Source organism: Colossoma macropomum, unplaced genomic scaffold (genome assembly GCF_904425465.1).
Source record: "Colossoma macropomum unplaced genomic scaffold, Colossoma_macropomum, whole genome shotgun sequence".
NCBI lineage: Eukaryota > Metazoa > Chordata > Actinopteri > Characiformes > Serrasalmidae > Colossoma > Colossoma macropomum.
In genome coordinates this window covers 17,620,144-17,644,374 of record NW_023494790.1, presented here as the reverse complement: position 1 = coordinate 17,644,374, position 24,231 = coordinate 17,620,144, and the positions used below count along the sequence as shown (strand labels likewise).

The 24,231-nt window shown below is 40.0% G+C and overlaps 2 protein-coding genes across 2 annotated transcripts in view; both read right to left on the bottom strand.

Annotated features, from left to right (window-relative positions):
* Window positions 1-908: 908 nt before the first annotated feature.
* On the bottom strand, window positions 909-10,461 carry LOC118809257 (putative uncharacterized protein DDB_G0290521). The gene is made up of 4 exons (XM_036572395.1): window positions 9,603-10,461; window positions 9,135-9,256; window positions 6,618-6,737; window positions 909-3,515 (listed from the first exon to the last, which is right to left on the bottom strand). Exons 1-4 carry the CDS (start codon window positions 10,444-10,446, stop codon window positions 3,429-3,431), a joined length of 1,173 nt encoding a protein of 390 aa, XP_036428288.1. The 5' UTR covers window positions 10,447-10,461; the 3' UTR covers window positions 909-3,428.
* LOC118809256 (inactive ubiquitin carboxyl-terminal hydrolase 54-like) overlaps window positions 10,441-24,231 on the bottom strand; it is a 131,595-nt gene continuing 117,804 nt past the window's right edge. The window contains exons 13-15 of the mRNA XM_036572394.1: window positions 23,510-23,637; window positions 22,446-22,604; window positions 10,441-10,546 (exon numbers count right to left, since the gene is read on the bottom strand). Of these exons, the coding sequence (XP_036428287.1) occupies window positions 10,515-10,546; window positions 22,446-22,604; window positions 23,510-23,637 (319 nt within the window). The 3' untranslated portion in view covers window positions 10,441-10,514. The remainder of the gene's footprint in view (window positions 10,547-22,445; window positions 22,605-23,509; window positions 23,638-24,231) is intronic.

Here is a 24,231-nt window from a genome sequence, read left to right as displayed (position 1 = left end):
TACTGAAGTTCAAAAATGATTAGATTATTTAGATTCCAAACAACCACGCAAAACCTGGTAGACCACCAAAACTGTCACCATCAGATGAACAGCACTTTAAGCTTTCGTCTTATAGCAGAAAACCAAGCAGTATTCTCGCTTTAGATCTGAAAAAATCCACTAGTGTTTCTGTTCATCATTCCACCTGGAAAACTAAATACTATGGGTCTGAAAAGATGTGTAGCTGTTAAGAAGCTGTTAATGAGGAAAGGAAACAGACAAAAAGGAAGAAAAATGTCACTAGAACACCCAAACTGGACATCTGAGATGTGGAGTGAGGTTTTATGCACATATGAGTCTAAACAAAGAAGCTGCTGGTGTTCTCAGAACAAGGGAGTGGTCACTCCAGAATCCAGACTTCAACTTCACTGAATGTGTTTGGGATTACTTGGATTGTAGACACAGAAAATGCAACCAACTGCTAAGACTGAACTTTGATGGTCAGGAAAAATATCCCAGCTGATTTCTTTGAAAAACTGAAAGTAAGTCTCCTTCAAGGATGGAACCTATAATAAAGCCAAAGTGAATAATTTGTGCCATTTAGAATGGAAATTAAATAAATTAAAGGTGATCTCTGAGTTTTGCACAATACTGTATAACCCAAAGAAAACTTGAGCCCTTTGTAAGGGTGCATATGCAGTTTTTCTCATATTGTAATATATTACATCAACACATGATCACATCTAAAATGAAATGTTCTGAAAACTAAGAAGTGGTATTACTATTATTACAGCATCACTGTACTATTATTTAGTATTAATACTATTATTACAGTATCTGAAAAAGGTAGATGAGGCTGTTTTAAGGAAGATGTGCTGATAAAAATGGCAAAAACAGTAGCAATGAAAACAGCACACACACAGAGCACATAGGCGGTTGTGCAGCGCCCCTGCTGGAGTGCATTGGTAATAACTTTATTGCAAAAATACAAGTTCCTCGGCCCCAAGCATTTACAAATGAGTCCCAAACAGGAAAACCACTGAAATGCAGTTTCATCTTCAAGAAATCCATCTCTCTCTGGCTACAGCTAGCATTCAAAGGCTGTTATTTGTACAGACATTAATATGTACATATTTGACAATTTAGCAAGGAATTACTTTCTTCCTCAGTCAAAAGGAAAATTAGGTACATGTAAAAAACAAACAAACAAACAAAAAAAAAAAACTTGGGTTTTCCCAGTATGACTCTTTGCTGGTTCAGGAGAGTGCGTTTTGTTGCATAGCATACTCGTGCGCCACCACTGCTACATTCTGAAACATCCTTTAGATGATAAGACAGATTAAAAAAATAGTAACACGGGGTATCTTTGTGTTAGTGCCAATCTTTGGTTGAGACAAAGTTAAATAAAGTGAATGAAGTGGAAAAAAGGAATCTACCATTTTAAATCAACCACTGATCATTTCTTTTTCAATGCAAAAATAATACATATCACAATAAGATTAAGAATGTGTTAGATAATCAAACTACTATGTGATCAATCTCGGTTACAATATGTCAATAATTATTTATTTGTATGTATAACCATATGCTTAGAGCATAAACTAGTCCTTCATGTGCAAAATGCTCATAAATTGTTCATAAAGTTATTTTGATTTCATTTAGTAGCTTTTATGGCCAAACACTACTTAACTAGTTTGGCTTATAAGGTGACCTTTCAAATGCTGATTTCTAAAGCAAGGTTCCAAAGACATGTAAAACTACATGGAATGACTATGTCCCTTCCATAGGCCAGAAGTACCGACTACTTTCTGTTACCTTTCAAATGCATGTCTCAGCCTCATAGCTACGTTATCAGTGTCACTGCAGGTTACAAAAGAAATAAAAAGAAAGCTTAACTTGGCATATCTCCCTGTACAAATGGGAGAACTGTCAATAGAATTAAAATAGCAGTTGACTCCAGCTTTACACTTCTGAAGTGTACTATACTCGTCTTAATGCAGATAATTAGAACCACTAAAATTTATTAACATTCCATAACGTCATAACACAGAGTTTCTCCATTCCTCTGGATATTTCTTAAGTATTTCGTACTTTCACAATAAATTCATTTATTAGTGTATATTCAGTCACAACAAGTAAAGCAGTCTTTGCCTGTAACACTAGACATAAAACAGGTATGTGCTACAGGGAATGCCCATACAAGAGGAAGAAAAGGTTAAGTTAGTCCCGTCCACGCTCCACGCCAGGGCTGCACACGCACATGCCTGCTCTGACAGAGCACCAGAGCTGAGAGATAAAGACATACAAAAAAGTACAGCTCCTTTCCATTTTGCTCTTTTTACAGGGTCTATTAAGTAAGTACTTAGTTGATAAATCAGTACAAGCTATACACTACTTACCCATCACCCTACAAAATAGAAGTTTCTTTCTAAAACAACAGAGTGGAAGAAAAGAAAAGAATCATCTGAAAAGGACTGAATGGGCTATGCAGGGTTTTGTAGGGCAGAGACCAGAGTGATGTCTTGTTTCTGTTTTTTTTTCATTGGAGAATGATGAGGACATGCCCCCCCACCCAAAACACACACACACACACACACATCCGCACACTCACCCACTCATGTTAATCATGTCTGCTATGATGAGGCTAAATGGAACTCACCAATATTAAAAAGTTAGCCACAATGCCACTGGCTCTCGCTGGCTCTGCAGCTCCACACAGCGCGTTTAATTAAGTTAAGTGCTCGGGGTGGGACGGCCCGCTGCGGGAGGTTTCTGAGTTTCGGAGCCTTTCCTGTACCACAGCATGCTGTTAGCCTGACCCCTGCTAATGACACACACACACTCTATCAGGCTATCCGACACCGCACTGACAGATGAAAGAGTTCGGCTCTGTTCCTTCCTTCGCCATGCTGTGGGGGCAGAGCAGCCAGCATTGGCCAGGAGGGGAAAGCTTTTTAACACACCGCTGTGCAGGACAGAAGCAGAGGGAGAGGAACCAAAGGAGGAGGCTGTCCCAGATTCATTATGCATGACTAGGGAGAGAGGGCAGAGCAGCCCACCAAAAAAAAAAAAAATTAAAAAGACAGCAGCAAGGAAGACACAGGAGTAATAGAGATGATAGGAGCCCATCATTTTGACCTGCAAAGCAGTAATGGAGCTGTAGCTGTGGCTTGTGTGATCAGGGGTACATTCCTCCAGGACTGCTGCTAATTCTCCAAGGGTTTAGTGTAGCGAGGAGCTGGGGGAGTAGTAGACCCCCTTTGGGCCTGGGAGAAGATTGCAGGGATGGTGTAGATGCGGCTGGGGAGGAGCTTCAGTCCTGGAGGACTTGGCCTGTCCCGTTCCCGTCGTTGGCCAGTCCAGTGCTGATAGACTGTCCCAGGGGCGAAGAAGTCTGGCCCCCAAGGATGTCGTGGCCCAGGACACCCGTGACATTTGGCTGCCACGGTTCAGTGATGGACCGTAGCGCTGCCTGCCGGAGAGAGCTTGACGCCGGTCAAACACAGCCAGAAGCTCGGGGACCCTCTGGACACGTCCTGCAGGGGGAGGGACGGTGGAGTGTGAAGGACAGGATCCAAATCAATCCAAAAAAACACAACAAAAGCATAATTCCTTTCACGGCCATACACAACATAAACAAATAAGCGAAATGAAAAAGAGGCACACCGTAAAATAGACACTTTTGGAGAAGATAGTGCTGGGTGGTATCATGAAAATTCAATATCTAAATATTTTCTGAATACATCACAGTATCACGGTATCAAAAAACATTTGAGTCTGCATTAGTAAAGTTAATGAGCCCAAGCTTTCTGAGCACAGATGCTCTATTAAAAGAATGTCTTAGAAACTTGACATAGCTTGTTTTGTTCAGTGCTGCTTCTCTTAAAATAATGTTGTAGGTAGCCTTATGCAGCATTATAAATTTAACTAGTTAACCAGATTTTTAGAAAATAATCTTGATATTTATGTTGCTTTTATGTATGTTCAAAACAAACTAAACTCAGGTAATGGCGTTTGGTTTAATCCATCAATACCACTGAAACTAAAAATTGTCTATATCTGTACACCAATACCAGTATACCAGTATATATGACATATCGCCCAGCACTAGGACAAGACTGCTGGCACCCAGGCCCAAAGCAAGAACATGAACGGTAGAAAGCTGAAAGCAGCAGGAGTGGTACATAAATGGTTTCGTAGCTTTTGAAGCTCATGAAGGTGGAGGGCTGGGGCCAGTTTTACCTGCGACATCCACACAAAGCCCAGGCTGCTGGGGGACAGGCAGTGGAGAGGCAGAAGGATGCAGATGGTGCGGATGGAAGGCATGATGGGCTGATGGACACACAGGAGGATTATGTGAGTAAGAAAACTGAGGGGAAATGTGACATGATGTGACCATGGTATCCCCCAGCTTTGCATTCAAAGCATACACACATGCAAGCAGCCATAAATAAGAGAGAGAAAAAAGAGAGAGAAGGGAAGGGAAGAGAGGGAGAGAGGGGGAGTTAAAACTTCAACACATGGAAAGGACCTGTCTTCATTAAGACATACTTTAGGCATGAGCAGACCCTGGGCTCGTTCCAATTGACAGTTACAGCAAGTGGACACAGGATGGCAGTATGACTCAGCGAGATGGTGATCAGTGGAAGGTGCTGACAGAGTGTGTGTGTATGTGTGTTTGTGTGTGATGAGGCAGCGGATGGAAAGCTCATACTGTCTACCGATTAGTCACAGTATGTACTCAGTACCAGCCGAGTCAAACAATGCTGGATGCTGTTGAGAGTGAGATATGCAATAGTGGGGACCAAATCGTCATATTAAAAAAAGAATTCATATCATTTTCAGTTGTCATGTGAAAATGTCACAACTCACCAACTACGAAAACTTGCATGACTGCAGGAAATTTAATCTATCAGTCATCACAGCAGGTACTTTAACCCTCTATTGCATAAAGTTGCCTTAGGGTAACAAACCCATTTTCCTCTCTTTACAATGACTTGATGCATGTTGAATGACAATGAAAGGGTTAATAATGAAGGGAAAAGTTTGAACTAACTAAATGCTTATATTTAATCACACAATTTCTTGATGGGCGTTTTAAACCCCTTTTTTGGCAAGGTGCAGCTTCTGCATGACAATTACGTACTAGACAATTTCTATTAGAAAAACAGGTTTTCATGTTTCATCCATTCAGAAACATGAGTTGAATCTGTTACGATTCACAGTGGGAAGTTCATTTTTTTAAACTCTGTATCCAATACATAATTTTGTGTAACAGTGGAATAAATTTACCCAATAGCAAACAAAGTGTCATTTATGCAGCTACGTCAGAGAACACTGCAGCTGTTGTTTAATTTTCATTCAGAATTACAATTTTATTGTTGTGTTTTTGTTTATTTAGGAAATCTAGCTTATTTAGCATTAATGCCCAGTCAGTTAGCCCATTCCGGTCAGATTTTAATGATCAAGTCTATTTTGCGCAAGAAAAATTAATCAAATGTTTTTTTAAATTGCTCTTATAATGCGTATATGTGATAGAGGGTTATGTGTTGGACATATAAACTGATTTTTTGCACCGATCAGGAATCTTTACAGGCATTTGACCACTCAAGAATAACCGCTTCTGCGTATGTGTTTATTTTTGTTGAGGAGTTTAGTCACTGCTTTAGCGCGACACGTTTGTCCTTTGAAAAACAGTCTGAAAGTCTGAAAACACTTGTCATTTAATAATCCTTGTAATTTTTTTTTATAATGTAATAATTTGTGCAGTGTGGATTTAAATATAATAAAATAGATATCAAAAGGTACCTTTGTTTTATTCACTTCATGTTGGGAAGAAAAAGAAGTTTATTAACTGATAAATAATATATTGTTAATTAATGTAATTTTTGTCTAATTATCTGCCTCAAGTTTTGATCACCACTTGAAACAGAGACATTCTGGATATTCATTTATAAATCTGAACTTCTCACTCATTTTAGAATTATACACATGTGATGTACGGCTTTTTTCATTAATCCAGATAGATTTTTCTTTTCTTTCGCTAGCTTCCTACTAAGTATTTTAAACCTGTGAACAGGACTAGCACATTAGAATCATTTTATACAATTAGTGCAATTAAATTTGATTTCATATTATTGAAAACACTGACTCCAAACTTTTGAATGGCAGTGTAGGTACAGTATATGAAGGTGTGTAAGTGTGATGAAGCAAAGCTGCGCAGTGATTGACAGGGAACAGCCAGCACACATGGATCAGGCTAAAGTGGGAGTAGGTGTGCGTTTGCGGTCAGTCTCATGCGGCAGTGGCAGCATTGCGGTCAGATTTCTGGGGCACATATTCAATTCCCCCCCCACCCTCCCTTAGTACTTCTGCTAGCCCATCACCACCAGGCCCATTTTAGCTCCGGTGCTAACCTCCTCTTTATCTTTGCCATTAATGAGCTACTCTAAGTCCAGGCTTCAAAGGCTAGAGCTGAGCTACTCTAATGAACAGGCTGCGGTTCAATTCCTAGTAGACAGTTCCAATTAGTGGTGGTGAATGTTTCATATGTGAGGTGACTTATGTGGAACATAAATTAAGGATTCAGGTTTGTTATACTGAGCGTATGTGTGAGAGAGAGAGACCGTGGTACTTACAAAGCTGCGGGAGACAGCAAGGCGGTCCTGCCGTCGTCCAATGGTGGTCCCGCTCAGGCTACGAGCAATGTGGCGCAGGTGGTCAGCATCATACTGCTCCTGATCTGCCACTGAGGGTGGCTACAAAGAACAAACAGAGTAAACATACACAACAACCACACAGAGATATTACATTAAAGGTTCCATATTCAACATTTTCCCCCTAAGGTCCACTTGTAACATTTGTGTGGTTATATTTGCCAACAGTCAAAATGAAGATTTACATGACCATTTATCAAATGTCTCTTCATCCCAGAAAATTAAATAAGGTGTTTCTATTACTGTGCCTTTGAGACTGAGATATGTAAAAGGCCTCTTTTCTGATTGGCTGTCTCGTCTTGTGCCTCATTCAAAAAGCAGTCCTGGCCAAAATGTATGGAATGAACTGTTATGACTAAAATCTTCAGAGAGATGAGAGCCACTCATTTCACGTGTCTGCATACTTTGAAAGGCTATGCAAGGATTCATTCTCTGCCATAAAGCCAAGAACAGCAAAATATTTAACTGTATCTCCCATATCCTCTGCTATAACATCTCTGCTACAGTCTCTCTACAGCTACAACACTTCTTGTATCATCAGTGTGAAAGGGCGTGCTAGACAGCTGTAGGCTGTATGGAGACACCTATGTACAGGCAGCTCCATAATTATTGGGAGGTTTGGTAATGATATGTAAAAAAGGTAATGAAAAAATGGCTAATTAGCTCAATTTCACACTGAAAATATCACTTTGCCAACATTACAGCAATGAGTGTTCTCCTACTATACTTGATGAGATTGGAGAAAACAGACTAAGGACTCCAAGCAGGATCTCTCTAGTTACTTCAGGGTCCTAGGTCTTCTCTTTTGGACCCTTCAGCTCACTCTGCAGGTTGTTGAGTGGAGTTTAGGTCTTGGGAATGTGATGGCCATGTCAAAAGCTTGATTCTGTGGCCATTTAACTATTTTTGTATGGATTTTGGATCACTGTCCTGCTGGAAGATCCAACCATGCTCCTTGGAGATATGCCTCCTCACTGTGCATGGAGGCAAAATACAGCTGTGCCCTGTTAGAGACAGATTCACTACAGCTCCAGCTGTTTTCAACTCCTTAATTATTGCCTGATTTATAAAGGTCAGCACATTTCTGTCACATTTCATTTGTATATTTTCTAATCCTCTCCATGCTGATGAATGACTAAATGAAATTTGATCTCTTTATCACCTTGTATTTATAAGAGAAAGTCATGAACTCTCCAAAAAAGGTACTAAACTGTCAATGGGGTGGTACAAAGGTACATCTTCATTACCTTCAGCACCTTTAGTTGGGGAACAATACCATACCACAACCCTTTGCAATTATGTTATCTATCTTGCCTTGTCTTTATCCTTTTTATTTTACATTATGTTAGGTTATGAAAAGGTACAAATATGTACTTTCCCCTGCGAAAAACATATTTAAAGTACCCAGGTGGACCTCAAAACCATTGTTGTAGCTTTGAGGGTACATTTACATTGTCTGCATCTTGATGAATGAAAAATGTACCTGCACAGTACCCTTTTTTCTGACAGTGTGGATGGACTTAAAAAAATAAATGTAAATGTGAATGCTTCAGTTACATATTGTTAATAAGAATTTCAAGGGGTGGCAAAAATTGTGATGTGTGGTTTTGTTAAAAGTATATTGGATGAGGGTTTTTATATTCTTAGACTAAAATTATTTCAATTAAAAGTTTTTTTTCTCATTTTGTCAAACAATTAACCTGGCAAAAGAAGCTTTATTTCTTCATGACAAAAAAAGACATTTTTGTTATAAATCTTTTTTCTGCATCTTTAACAAGGGTATCAATAATCATGGAGCTAACTGTAAATGTGTTCATGTTATGTGTCATCAAATGTTTGACATCACAACCATGATGACCTCAAAACACTTAGCTTACACACATGGACTGTATGGACTGTGGAGACAATGATATGTCTTAATAATTTTAACATTGTTTAGATACTATTATCTTGTTTTAAAAAAAGGAAAATTTGGTCTTCCCTGATAGTGCCCCTTTAATAAACACATACATTACTTTATTCATCAGTGCGCAAATGATACGAAACAAAGAATATGTGAAACTCTCAGAGATAAAAAGATACAAAGACAGTTATAAAAAATTACAGAAAGACACAGCAAAGAGTGGCCAAACAGGAGGCAAACGCATCAAGCACCGATAGCCACAGCTTCAAACCAGCTGAGAAACAAACTTTCTCAGAGTCAATTCTGCAAAAGATAGTAACCCATAAAGCTAAACAGAAATAAACATAGTGAACAAATTCTGTAACTATGCCTTTAAGACAGTTATTTTATAAATGACCCCAGTGCTCAAGAGACTTTTAAAAATGTCCTTCAGTGAATTAAACTTAATAAATACACACTTAATATCAGAAGCAGCTCCCACACATATTTGCATGCAAACCCACTGGACATAGCATTATTATCTGTGAATTTCTCACCATATTCAGGTGTGCAGTGGGACTGCGACAGCCTGGTGGTCCAAATGCAGTTCTCTCCAGCTCAGCTGTGGGGGTCCGCGAGCGCCCCACCCCAGAGAGCAGCTTCCGCGCCGCAGGAGGAACTGTGCAAGGCAAGCAAATAATAGTACACGCATGATCCTTTGTGTACTTTGGTACCCTAAGTTTGATTAAGAAATCTCAAACAGACTTGCTTGGTGATTTCTGACACTGACTTAAATGAAGAAGTGTTGCATAGATAAAAGCAGTACTAGCAGCCTGAATGGTGTCTGTTATTCTGTTCATTTTTATAGATAACGTATGTCATATAGGATCAGAAAACCAAGAAAAAAAACACCATGTCTTGGCAAGTACTTCTAGAGTAAAAGGAAGACTGTAGATTTTTAACAAAATTATCACTTAAGGATGGTAAATCTGTAATGTCATGTTAAAAATGTATGGTCAGTATACCTGGTTTCCCTGAGGCTGGAGAGCTGGCTCTCTGCAGGGCTCGGCTCGGGCCATGGCCTGCCTGCAGACTGGCCTGGTACAGTGAGTCCAGCTCAGAAAGCTCCTGGTCTTCAGCCTCCAGGTTTAGGTCCCGCTGGGAGAAAGGGTGCTTGAGGATGCTCTTGTTCCTCAGTGGGGGGCTGCATGGAGGAATGTGCCATCCAGGAGAGTGTTGAGAGGATGTGACGAGGTGGCTCTGATCTGGTGGTGTCTCATGGGGAGTGACCACAGCATCAGGGCGGTCCAGGCTCCAAGAAGACCAATGACGAGCTGGAGCAGCAGCAGGGGCCTGCCTGGAGCTAGAGTGGGATGGAACAGACGAGTGGGGTAAGGGTGGGTTGCGTAAGGGCTGCCATATCGGGGCTCGGGGATGCTCCTGTCCTGTCTCAGGCTGGGAAGATGCAGACTGTGGGTTGGATGCTACCCTTGGATGGGAGCTCCAGTCTGGGCTATGAGAGGTGCTCCTCCACAGTGGTGGGGCAGGGGAGGAAGAAGGAGAGGAGGAAGGTGGAGGTGGGGGCTGCTGCTGCTGGGACATCTCTCTATCCTCACCCAAAAGCCCCCAGAAGTCTAGAGGCAGAGAGGGCAGGGAGATGGCCAAGTGTTTCCGGATGGGCCTGATCCGCACCCCTGAGGCCTGCAGAACATCTGACAATCTAATGCCCCCCCATTCCTCCTCTTTCTGCAATGACCAGTCACTGCTTTGGGTGGGGTCTTGAGGGCGTGTGTGAGGTGCAGAAGGGTGGGGACCGCCAAGCGATGGGCAGTTCAACGCAGAGAGCAAATTAGAGGGGGGCGGCTTCATCTGGGCAGGAGGTGGCAGGCCGAGGGCAGCGTCCTGACTGGCTTCCCACACCTCTTCTGGATTGTCTGTCAGCAGTATTTGGACCGGGCCAGGCTGTTCACTGCAAAAAGAGGGCTGTGGTCAGACTCCTGAGAAAATACTGTTGCCTCAAGTCGAACTTTAAAATTAATTCAAGCACAAAGGCTGCATTCTGTAAGATTCTAAGCAGTGGCCTTTACACTGACCACTAAAGGCTTTGGAGACACCTGACTTTTCAAACTGTTTTTTACAATTTAGTATGTTTACGAATTCACATTGCATGTTTACTTTGTTGGTTTGCAATGCTAACATATTATCCACTTTAATTCAGATTTACTAAGGAGTACATAAAACCTGCAGGCAGCTCTAGTTTATGACTGATTTACTAAATGACATCACACGCAAACTAAACTGAACTCACTTGAATTATGGAGGCGCTAAGACACAAATCCACACAGACTGCATTACAGCCAGCCAAAGACATTCAAAGGTGAAAATCTCTAAAAGAACTGGAAGTTCTGATAGAGGAGGTGACTTTGGGAAAATCAGTGTGAAGAAAATAACAATTAAACTCACTAAAACAAACACAGATGAACGATGTGCAATTTTTTAGTTGTCTTTTGACTTTTTTTATTAAAACATTATAATTTATATGTGCTGCCTACAGATTACATATGTACTCCCTATAATGCCTCACTCTAATGATCATACTGGGTAACAACAAATCTGTCTTTTCTCTATTTTCAGTTTTTGCACCTCCTTCTCCTTGCCCTTAAAAACACAAAATGTTTCCAGTCAGTTCACATTAGTAAATCACTTGTGGTGGTTAATTTGTTCAATGTCCTCCCCTATTTTTATGCATGCCCTAAAATACATATTCATGAATTCAGGTGTGCTAAAAACTGAAGCTCAGTTGGGCCCTTGTGTGCATGTGCAGAAAGGGCTTCAGTACACACAGTGGTAAATCAGCTGTGCTTTTGCATGTGCAAAATGCATTAAAGCCACTGCAAACGTTTAGCAAATCTGGCCTTAAGAAGGTTTAATTAGATCAAAAGAATATCACATATAAATATTTGTGACAATATCAGCGACAGTGCTGTAGGACAGTACCAAACCTCACATATTACGTTGTCTTGTTGTGATTCATTAGCAATCAAAGCTTTCAGCTGTTTAAACCAGTCATGAGGCAAAAGATTTTTAATTTGAGCTTTTAACAGCAAAACTTGCTGTTCATACCAAAGAAGACACTTGGATGAATACAAAGCTGGGCAGTGCAAATCACACCCAAAGTTTTAGTGAAGAGCTGTTTTATGATAATAAAAACTTGCCAGGTATTTTTTCCATACCTCATTAAAAATAAACAGCGAAAATCAAAAATCTTCCCCAAACTTCAGTGCATTTTATACTGATTGGTGATGGTCAGGATCAGTAAGTATTATTCTAAAGGACAATATTTTAAAGTGATAAAAAACTAAATATAGAAAATTATCTTACAAAATGCAGCCTTTAAACCATACCAAACAAACACATAATTCTTTTAACTTTCCATCATCCTGGAAATTTAGAACACACTTAACATTTGTAGGATATATTCATAATTAGCATGCTGTAATCCCTTTTAGACCTTGATGTGAAAAGGGTCACTGATGAAACCCATTTTCCCATACTAGTTTACTGTAATAAGAATGCTTTCAAGGGCACTTTAAAAGGCGCAATGTCATCAAGAGACCAAGCTGAAGGAGATTCAGGTCAGTTTCTCCTCTAGTCATGAACTACTTTTCATACAACATGCACATAGAAACACACGTACCCACACACACTTACACAGTCTAACTCCATGTGCCTTCAGCACTTGATTCACTGTATGACCTTGACATCATTTTCAGAGCCATTGCATAAACCAGAAGAGTTACAGTAGCAATAAATAAGCCCATAAGCTCCATTTAACATGATTTTATTAAACAGTCTCTAAATTCAGCCCCAAAACAGGAGTGCAGGACATTCATCTGCACTCCCATCCTGCACCGCTACCCACAAAATGGCCTGCAGTACATAATTGCCATATACGTCTTCATCTAATACGAGATTGAGATGAAAGGACTCAGCAACACCAGCAGATCCAAACACAGGAACTCTTCACAATCGTGATTTTTTTTCTGACTATTGCACGATGTATTGAAAGTTGAATGCTTTTCATTATTCATTCAAATTCTGTATACTAATTAGACTTAGATTTAATGGCCAAAGACCTATTCAGTAATATGTGACCTCCTAGAAACAATCAACAAAGGGTATAACCTTGATTTAAACAGAGTGTAATGAATGGTAGGTTATACTGTAGAATCTATTGTCCTTATCTCACTCTTCATCTTACAATTACAAGATGCTGAATAACCGTAATTACATTATTTTGTTACTTATTTGATTCGTAAACAATTTTAGAGCTTTGCACTGAAAGAGACTAAATTTGCTGTGTTCAGCCAACAATAAATGTTCTGTCATATCATTCTGAGTTATGTGAACTGTGACACACTTGGTATCTGTATAAGTCAAAATTGTAGCAGTAGGGAACCCTCAGGGCCTTCTGCGCCTACAGAGAAAGCCTAATGATTTCAGTGAAATAAAAATTACATGTCTGTAATGTTTGGTTCTGTTTTGTTTAGTAGAATCGTCATGCTTGGTGTTATTATGCAAGTATTGTAGTAACACTCTTATTTCATTGTTAAGTTTTGGAAATAAAAAGGTTTAAATTCTTGAAAAGGTTGCCAGGAAATTGGCCACTCACGTTTTTTTTTCACGTTTTTTTTCTCTGCGGTATACACATGGATACAGCCAAGCTAGCACTTTTACAGGTTAGGACTTCAGGAGCTGAACTGAAGGCCTTACACATTAGATTAACTACCAAGATAATCAGCAAGTTACAGTGGAATCAACCAACCATGTTTTGATTTCCAAAGGGTAGGACCAAGTTAATAAGAAAAGACATCGTTCAAGGCCTTTTGGAAGTCCTAGATATGTCACTGACTGTGAGGAGTCTAACCAATGCGTTTTAGTCAGAAATGGAAAACAGCAGCAGCTCTATACCAGGGAAGTCACTAAAGGAAACATTGTAAAACTGCTGCATGCAAGGTAAAATATATGTTAATGTCTGTTACAGTCTTCAAATACAGGCTTTACATGCTTCAAATGTCTAGAACGGCCAAAAAATGTTAATGTGCATCACTACTAAGTTACTTCTAAAATCTCCTGGGGTGCTTGCAGAAATTAGTGTTACTGACATATTTTTAACCCCCCTTTCAACAGACATTTATGACCCAAACTAAAGGACTAATCCTGAGAGTCACAGTTCTCCACTGAACCCTTTCCCATCATCATCAGTCAAAACGCATTTAATGTTGACTGTATGTGCATAATGTTAGTAAGATATGCATACATTTATATCCCTATATGAAGACCCATTTTCCTCTGTGAGAGAAAGACAAAGGAGCATGACAAAGATGAACAGCCATAATCCCATTGAAGCAAGCAAAGGACATCCATTCAGAAGTGTGCTAGTGGACTATGAGGGCGGCGCCTGCTGTCCGCACGCTCCATAGCATGTGGAAAGCGGGAGTTGATGGGGGAAGTTGGGAAGTATGAGAGTAAACATTCCTGATGAATGTGCTAGCGCACTGGCTCCCTGTAAATACTCCTCAAGCAGCACGTTAGGTAATTACCCAGGGGGCTTCAGTCAGGTCAGGCCATACATCACATGAGCACTTCTAATCGATTGTGAGGAATGAGAAAGGAAAAAAGTGAGGAGCAAAATAACCGCAATCCATTGACCAAACTGCAGCGCCCCCCCAACTGCCTGCAGCCCCAGTTCTCCTGTCCAGGGACTACACCTGACAAGAGTGCCAGCAAGCACAGTTCCTTAAGTACAGAGCTAGAGTGAAAGCAGTCTCTGAACAAAAAGTGATGCGCTGTCCTCTGGCTTGGCTGTGTTTGCAACGTGGGTGGCTGACCTCTACTTATAGCTTATAGACTTCATCACACATGTTTACCTTTATCTTACGTAGGTAATATCTTAAAAAAAAAGCCATAAAAGAGATGAAGAAGCAAACTCATCTCACACTCATTAGTAAAATGTAATGTAATCACAAAGGATAATTTTAGCCATTTTTACCAGATGTTACTAATCTCTATTGAGGATTTAAAGGGACATTCCAGGGTCAAGGGACAAAATGAAACATAAACCCATGCTACATCCGATTTAAATATGCTTACTCACATCCTACAGTTGTGCCACAGTAGTCTCGTTCACAGAGATTTTCTAGTTTAAATACTCAGAACACCCTCTTTTGATGGGAGGAAGGTGGAAGAACCTTTTGAAACTCTGCAATTGCTTTGGGGTGGATTTCTGGATTTTCGGGGAGCTGTTTTTTTTTAGCTGGTGAATGCAGAAGGATAGCTAATGTGACTTATTGCAGCTGTATAACTGTAGTAACTGTACTAGTGGAGAGAATGGATTACTTAAACAACAGAAATGACATGATCAGATGAGAAATGCAATGAGCTAAAAGATAAAGTTAGCAAGCCAAGATAGCGAGCGTATATCGGTCTGCTGGCTTGATAAGGTAGGCCCCCCACTGACTGTTTGCCACTGCTGATCCACCCTCGGACCACCCAGATTACTGTCCTGCATACACCTAAGAGGTTTAAAATGCACAGAGACTTTTATTTAGGAAAATAAACTAAGACAAATATTACAAACTACTGAGAGAAAAAATGAATGACTAGGCCTGATAAAAATGATTTTATAGAAAATGCTGTTGCTGACACTGTACTGGATTAAAATTATTTACTAAACTAATTTACAAAGTATAACTAAAGAAAGGAAGGAAGAAAAAATAAGTAAATTGGACTGGATTGGAGTGGAAAATGAGCAATGATAAGTGGAATTTTGTCTAATATTCTGCTTAACCACTCGTGGACCTCCTGGAAAACACTGAGCAAAACACCAGTGGACCGCCAGCTTTGCCATCAGCAGGCCAACAGTGGTCCACTATCTACCTGCTATCAAGGAGGTAACTGGCTATCTAGATTCCTTGCCTTGGTTTAGCTTCTTTTCTCTGGCTAAAAGGGAAAAAACTCCTCTCTGGTGTCTATTTCATGCTAAACAAAGAGTCACAGTTTTCCTTATGATTTTGTTTGATGACCGAAGTCAGAGTTACACTAATGCTAACTTTATTGTATTTATTAGCCTAGAGATTGGTGGCTAGGCTAGCAGTCAGTCATTGGTGGCTAGGCTAGCAGCTGACACCAAATGGATTCCCAAAGGCTGTATGATGCGTTTGCTTAATGTATGCTGGGTATTGTGGTGAGAGAACACTGATAAATAAAAACACGAAAGCAACATGAACTAGTGAACTGTGAATACCGTCAAGCTGAAGAGGCTGTGGGATACAGTGCTGGGCTACAGAATACTGTGTAACATGACAAATAAAGTGTTATGCTTTCGTTTAAGCCCGGAATGCCCCTTTCAGTTAGCACAGACACAAACAACATAACAACAGTAATAACAGCACACAATTCAGGGAACACAATTCCCTAATATAGGAGTACAAACAGTGCCTCTCTTCCAAAGTAATACTTTGGCAAAAATATAATTTACATTGTTATCCTCTTAGCCCAAATGTAGTCAATCAACCAAGACATGTTCGGTGTCTTAATTTTGCTTATTCACTGGAGCTACACAACTAATGTAACTAACAGGTAATGAACTTTAATTAGCATTTTGCAAAATGTATGTCTACATAATCACATACATTTGGGATGAGAGGAAAATTGTGTAAACTGTTATCAAGTTAAAACACACTGTCAGACAGAGGGGAGCATGGCTGAGTATTTCTGGACAGGCAGTAAGCCGGACACACAGGGGAGACAGTAGTGGTACCTGGAGGCCCCCTGTGGGCGGCTGGGCTCCTGCGGCTGCTCTGGCTGTTGCTGCATGCGCTGCTGTAGGCCCCGCGCTCTCCTCATGCATTTTTGCAGCTTGGCGTCAGCAGCCATAGTCCTGCTATGAGTGTTAGCACTGCCCTCATGCATGGAAAATCTTAGTTTAGCTACAATGCAGAAAAAACAACAAAATAACAAAGAAAAAAGAGAGGAGAGCAGAAGAAGAAAGGAAAGGAAAGGAAAGAAAATGCAGAAAAGAAAAGAAAGAGCTGAGTTATGAGGGGCCCACATGCAGACCATTTCTTTTGTTACAGAAACGACAGTAGTGAATTTTAAAGAAAGGAGAGGGGTGAAGTAGGGTAGCCCACTTTTCACCCAAGAACGTGATCTAGGTTGTGTTCAATAGGCAAAGCTTTGCACACTGGTTTATAACAAAATCCATCAGTATCCATTCTGTGTTTATTAAGGTATTAGTCCTTATTTTAGAAAGCTCCCATGAAAGAATGCTTGTGTAAGAATGTGCAGTGTTTTGCTTACTGAACGTACCCGTACCTGTATGAGTGATATGTTAAGTAAGGTTAAACAAGGTAACAGTATGGAGAAGCACAAGGCTGTCCTGGTGTCCAACAGGAGAGAAACCAAACACAAATTCTACGTAATTATTAGGAATATTAATTATCTTTCCTTTTAGATCTGAGAAGAAACTGCTTTCTGGTTATTCAAACATCTTTAAGAGAAAGCGGCTGGTTTGGTTGCTCTCCTGTCTGCAGCTGTTACATGGAGAACTGCATGGGAGGTTAAAGTGTCTTGCCATGGCTCCCTGAAAAACGTGTTCCATTGAAGACTGACATGTCATTAAATCTGCCTTTCATGAACGAGCTATTTTCAGAACATTTAAGGCTGTCAACACCAGCTGCTCTTTGGTTCACTGTAGCTACTGCTGAAGCTCCGCTCTCATGACTGAGCTGAGAGTGGAGGGTGCTGGGCTGGAGGAAAGGGGGTTCACACACAACACACACACCACGCACAGCAAAGCAGGAGCACAGCCGGAACGCACGCTCAGACAGAGGGATGCACAAAGAGACAGAACAGAAGAGAGAAAGAGAGAGGGACAGAGAGAACACCATTGATGGATTATAAGTTCACAACAGCGGTCGCCTTAATCTGGGCCATCTACGCGAGAGAACCAGATACAGTTTTAAACCACACTGAAAGCATGACCTCACAGACTGGGCCGCAGCTTTTAGAGCCTAACAAGTGGAACAGGACATGAACAATTTGTACTTTCTCTACGCTTTGGATCAATAGGTATTAGTTTGGTCTAAAATATTTAGGAGAAAGTGCACCAAAGGATTTAGAAGAGCAATATTTACAGAACCTGGCTTTTCCCTCTAGTACAACGCAAACACACGCTAAGCGCAGAGCAGAAAAGAGAGAGACATGGAGGGTTTGCTGACCTGGATAGCAGTTTGCGAGCGGGGCGTGGTATAAATAGCTTGGTGGAGAGTTTTGCTTGGCTGAAATTGTTCTCTCCTCATTAATCATTCATGTAGGTGTGCCGGTGCTTTGGGCAAAACGCTGGAATCAAGATCCAGGATGGAAAAGCCAGTCCGGAAAGAAGACACCTAGCCCCAGCTTTTTCATTTGGACAAGATAAACAGTTTTAGGCAGAACTGACCTATCCATCCTCCACCGACAAAAGCATTAGTTCATAGCAACTGTTGTGATGTTGACCAGTCTTCACAGAATATTGTACATTTATCTATATTGACAAAAATACAATTTCTCATTAGGTTGAATTGGATTTTTCAATTTCAATTTCAAATAACATTTGTTTTGTATGCATGTGAAAGATCATGTTAGAGTAGTTTAGACGTAATGCATGTAGTTCAGCATGTAATTTAGAGCGTTATTAATTTCATATAAGATGTACTTCAGTTGTAGATCAGATGTCCTTTAGGTATAGATCAGATGTGCATTTTGATATATAATCAAGTTAGCATGTTGGCAAATTCATCTTTGTCATTTTCAATCTGGTTAGTTTCAATCAGCTACAGGAACATCATTCATCTTATTAGTGAAGCATTTTAATTCTTTTTCATAGTAGCCAAAAAATAAAAAGGTAATTTACACATTTTGGAGGTACCAAAGATTTTACACCATGCATTTTTTTTCTTTGATAATGTTGATGAATTATCTATTAATAAAAGTTTGTAAGACTTTAAAACTGGAAGCAAATTGACTTTTCATCTTCGCTAGTGAGAAAGCAAGTCAGCACTTATAAAAGTGTTTTTACTGTGTTTAAATGCTGCAGTTTTGTGCTGTCTGTTTTATCTTGGCATGGCCGTCTCTGTAGAAAACTGTGGAGTATTATTTTTCCAGCAGGGGGTTCTCAGCCCTTCCTTTTAACCCATCATTGCTCGCTAGCAGCTCAACACTTTCACACAGTATCCAACAGTGTCCTTATTAACCCCTTAAAATCCCAGGCGTGTTACATAATAAGGTTTATTAACTACAGGGACTCCAATGCAGACAGGCTATTCGTAGGTTGTAGAAGTGTGTAATATAACTTTGCGTCCACCAGCTACAGTCTATGGTAAGGTAGTCTAGTTTACTGCTAAAGGAGCAGACATCAGTATGTAATAAGTTAATGAGTAACAGGGAAAAGACAGTAGAAGGAAAAGTCGGCCTAGACTAGACTAGACACAAGTGCCATGAGAAATTGGGACGTAAAACAACTTTTAGCACCATTTGGCTTACATGCACTCGATTTATCTCATTAAGGTAAGAAAGCAATATTGACGTCTGTCTATAGTTTGCTCAATAAAAAAATATTTCAGATGTAATTCAGTTACACATGGTTCTTAAAAATGAAAGCACATCCCAGAATAATGCGTTTTTAATCTGCAAAAATAGGTTTATTTAAGCAACGAAAATGGTTTATTTGTAAAAAATATTTTTAAATACACTTTATTGTGATATATACTGAAACTGCCAGAGATTTTAATTCTGCTATGATATAAATATTTGTCAGTTTAGTAGCAATTCTATGGCTTAATATTGGAATCCCTCTCTCCAAAGGTAACTTTCATCCAATTTAATCAAGCGGGGTTTAGAGGGGTCAGAAAATTGTGCCATGGAATTTAGACTGAATTTGATTCTAGATATGCAGGTTTAGTGCATCATAAGCTAAAAGGCCCATCCAAATGGCATTCTTAACGGATAACTCTCACACGGAATGAGATGTTCCAAAAACCAACGGACTATAAAGCTGCTTCCACCTCCGTTTAACATTGGGCTTCCCATCTACCCAAGCCAAGTGCTTTTCAATAGCGTGATGCTATCAGCGGCAGTGCTAATCCACCTAGGCTGAGCCAGTCAGGACCTGCTCGTGTAACCCGGCCCAGGCAGAGAGAGAAAAGAACAGATAAAGAGAGAGTCACACACTCAGGTAGAAAATGAGCGTACAAGGACAACAGAGACACACAGGTTAGGACGGACGCAAAGAGGGACAGACAGAAGCTCACAAACAAACGCAAAGCGGGCAGCCGCGGGGCAGGGGGGCAGCTTCGGTGGGGAGGGGTGGGGTGTAGGGGTGCTTTTTGCTGGTGTTAGGGCAGTGGGCAGGAAGGGGGTGAGGTTTGGGGTCAGCGTTACTTACACACAGCGTGGTGCGAGAGCGCCAGGGCGGCGGCTGGGTCTCCAGCCTGCTCCAGGCGCAGCGACTGCTCTAACAGAGCGTCCGCCTCAGCCAGGCAGCGCTCAAAACTGCCCCCCTTCCCTGCAATTAACACATTAAGGCCAGGCCACTGAAAACACATACACACTCACACACACTGCCCATGGCAGGCCGACGAGCTCCCGGTACACACATAAACCTTACCAGGATGAAGAACTATCACTTTATGTGGACAACAACATATGCAAGTTATTACCAGAACAGACGTGATCAAGTACTTGCACAAAGACAGAAAGACTGCAATGATACTGACTTATGTTTGTTTATAAGCGTTTTCAGACACATTGATACCCATAATCACAGGAACTTTATTAAAATAATTTAAGGAATAGTTCAGTCAAAAATGCTGAAGTTGCTAACAATTAATCGAAGCAAATGGCTACCAATTGCTAATTTTCAAAATTATGATTAACACAGCCGATCTCTCAGCCAATTACAATCGTCTCTAAACAAAGCTTCCTCTGTCAAGTGAAGAGAAAGCTCTGACAAAATTCATCCGAACAAACTTTCAGAGAGAACAACGGCAGCTGTAGGTTAGAATTATTAGATTACACTATTCTAACATAATTATTATTTATTGATCATTACTCTTAGTAATTATTAATTACTTATTACTATTTATTACTACTGGAACTATTTATTACTACTACTGTACCACTAGAATTACTAGATTAAACTATTACATTATACTAAGAAGTGGCAAAAAAAGCATTGCTGAGGAACTTATAATGCCTGACACATGTTGTCATCTGGTCATGAGAGGAGGATGGCACTGTTTTATCTAATTCCAGGACCTGAAAAGGTTTTGGTTTAATACGTGTGGAAAACTCACAGCTCAAAGCTTTTAACAGGTATATTTACAAGGTAAGCTAAACTTTAAACTTTAGCAAATAACTGAACTGACTGACTTAGCAAATAACTTAACTGATGTTTAATGCTAGAATTTAATATGATGTCTAAAGTTACAGAAACATGTTAGGATAGGTTAGCTAACTATTTAGCTTGTATAACTTAGCTGCTGACGGTCAGCTTAATAAATCTGTCAGATTAAACAGGACTAAATAATAATACACTCATACACACACCACTGTTTGTATTATTTCACTAAAAGACCTTGTGTAAAAGATGACCAGTTTTCCTCAGCACTTAACATTTAGCTTTGGCATTAGCTCACATGAAGAAGAAGCTACCATCGCTAACATCTATTTATCGTTAGACATGAAATCCTATCATTTCAACAACGACTGGCAAAAAAAAATTCTTGGTTTGATTAATGTAAACTTGGTTTCCAGAATCCTTTTCTACACTTTAAATTAGCCGACATTCATATTATATCAGTTCTCAAACGTTTGTCTGCACTGAACATCTTGTAAAGCCAGATTAAGTTTGAATGAAAAATATTTTAGATGTAAAAATGTATATTTTTGAACTACTGAACTTTTAGTCTGTTAGCACAAGTGATGCGGTTGCTGCCAGATAGCCTGTGTTGAAAGTTTGACGGACGTAGCAACAGTAACTAAGAGAGACAAAACTTTCTTAAAATTTTGCAAATGGTTATTGAGCTAACTGGTGCCTACTACTTTGGATTCATTGTTAGCCATATTAGCATGTTTGGTCAATCTATTCCTTTAACAGCTATCCGATTACTGTATTAAAATAATTGCTTTGTCTCTTGATGATCTTTTCGTCCTCTCCAATTAGAGGACCAATCATGCAAAACACATAGAGGAGCATTTGCAGCAAGCCCATATACATTTCTGTAACATGAGTCAATTCAGGTCTGCAGCAGGCAACCTGGCCCCCTGCTGCTCTCCTTGTCTTTTATTTACTCTCGCTCCCTTCTCTTTCTATGTCTCTCTTAGTCTCTCTTTTCCTCCCAGTAGGTGCACTGTCCCTCCAGAGAGCACTAAAGACAGTCTAACCCAGTTACCAAAACTATGGGAGCGGGAGGAAATAGGAAAAAAAAAAACATCCAAATGCTTCTGACATTCATCTAGTCTTTAATTTGTCTGTCCAGACAGGCAGGTCCAGACGTTCCCTTCTCACTTTCGTAACTAGAGTGCCTAGTTTTGCGCTGCTGTGTAATCATTTGCATTATAAGTTAGTACAGTACAGTATATTGAAGGAATATAGTTGTATACAGTAGGGATGACAATATACTTGATCTTGAATAATAAGCTTACGGTCTAAAAAATGGAAATTAAATTAAATCTAGGTCTGACTCATCTATTTGAAAGTGAGATCTCTTTCCTGGCTTCAGTCACTCCCTCATTCCATGTCTCTATAGGACATGTGTGGTATTTACCCTGGTGCTGAAGTTCATCCAGGTCCATGAATTTGCTGGGTTTGGGGTTGAAGCCCATGGCTGCCTCTCTCTCCTTCTCCTTCTTCCTCTGGAGCTCCTGCTGCCTCGCTCTGCGAGCCACCTCCTCCTGCAGCTCGTCCAGCTCACTGCGGCCCTCTCCTGCACACATGCACGTACATACAAATGAACACACTGCAGGACAAGAGTTTGGAAGTAACACTAACTTCATAAACAATTTTGTTTTCGAGAGATAAAGCAGAGTATTATAGTCGGCTTGTGTGATGGGGCAATGTAATCAGATATTGGCAATGACAGCGATGACAGTTAAGCTAAACACAATGCTTCAAAGTTGATTATAGATGTGTTGGGAAGGAGAGTTCAATTACATTTAATTCACTTTTGTATTTACTTTTACTGTTAAAACAATGGATCATCATGATGCATTATTGGATACAACCAATTTCCCACTGTCTAAGCATTTTGCGTACAGCTTAAGGGTCTCGATAGTCTGAAAAGAGTCAAATTATAAAAATATAATAATTAATAGCGCATCTACAGTTGAATTCCAGAGTGCATCCACTATAATGATGGAAAACACCTCATTTTTAGATGTAAACCACATAGACAGGAACTCTCTCCCTCACTCGTGCACATGTAGCAGCTCCTTCAAAGTTCCTTTGCATGGGGGAGCTATTACTATGCATGTTGCTTACTACTTTCAGAATGAGAGGTGAAATTAATATTATAAACTACCAAAATGTGTTGAGTTACTAAATATTATCCGTGGTACAATATGTGGTTTGCATTAAAGATTGTCATTACATCAGTCAATGCTGGAAAGTGTACAGCACTGCAAGCCAAAGGAATATTTAGCAAAATGCATTTACTTAAAGAATGTAAGCAAACATTGTGTGCTGTATTACCTGTTGGCAAATGACATAATTATAAAATGTTTTTTAAATTTTAAAAAATAGCTGCTTGTTTCCACATTTGTGGTCAAAAATGTGCATATTCTACATTTCAGCTTGAGAAGGTAGTGCAAGCTGGTAGTTGCTGAAACTCACCCAGGCTGGTGGGGATTCTGCTCCATGTAGGGGATCGTAGGTCCTGCAGGATGGCACTACTGCTCTTCGACTTTGGCACTGTGCGCCATGACGGCCCTGAAGTCAGGGCCCTCTTACCGCTAGCCTCCCTGAGGATAGAATGAGAAGGTGGTCAGGGTCAGAATATTAATATTGCAGGATAAAAACACTACATTTAACACTTTTAGTGCATGTAAATACACACTCATAGAGTTTCTATACATTCAGAAGCACTGCAGTCAAAAGTTTGGGGTATAGGAATGTTGTAAATACAAATGAGATAAGTATGTATTGGTTTGCAGTACAAACACAGTAAAGACTAAGAAGGTTAATATAGGTTCAAGGTGAAGGTTCAAGGTTATCTATATAGGTGTCCCCAGTTGTCAAACAGACAGGACGTTTTGGCTCGGTAGGAATTTCATTAAATAATTGTTTTCATTTTTTTTCTGCACAGTATGAACAGCACACAATAAATAGAAGAATACAAACTCCCCAATTATAGCAGCTGGAAGAGAGAGAACCTAGCAGAGACAGAGAGAGCTGTGAACTACAACCAGATCCAAGACACCTGATAATTATCTGTGAATTTTTCTGGTTATTCATGAATGTGAGGGGTGTGAATTGCAGTGGTTAAACAGCAGCTAGAGTCAGCTCACTGGTATTAAAAGCAGATCTAGGAACATTTGAATCTCAGTGGATACCAT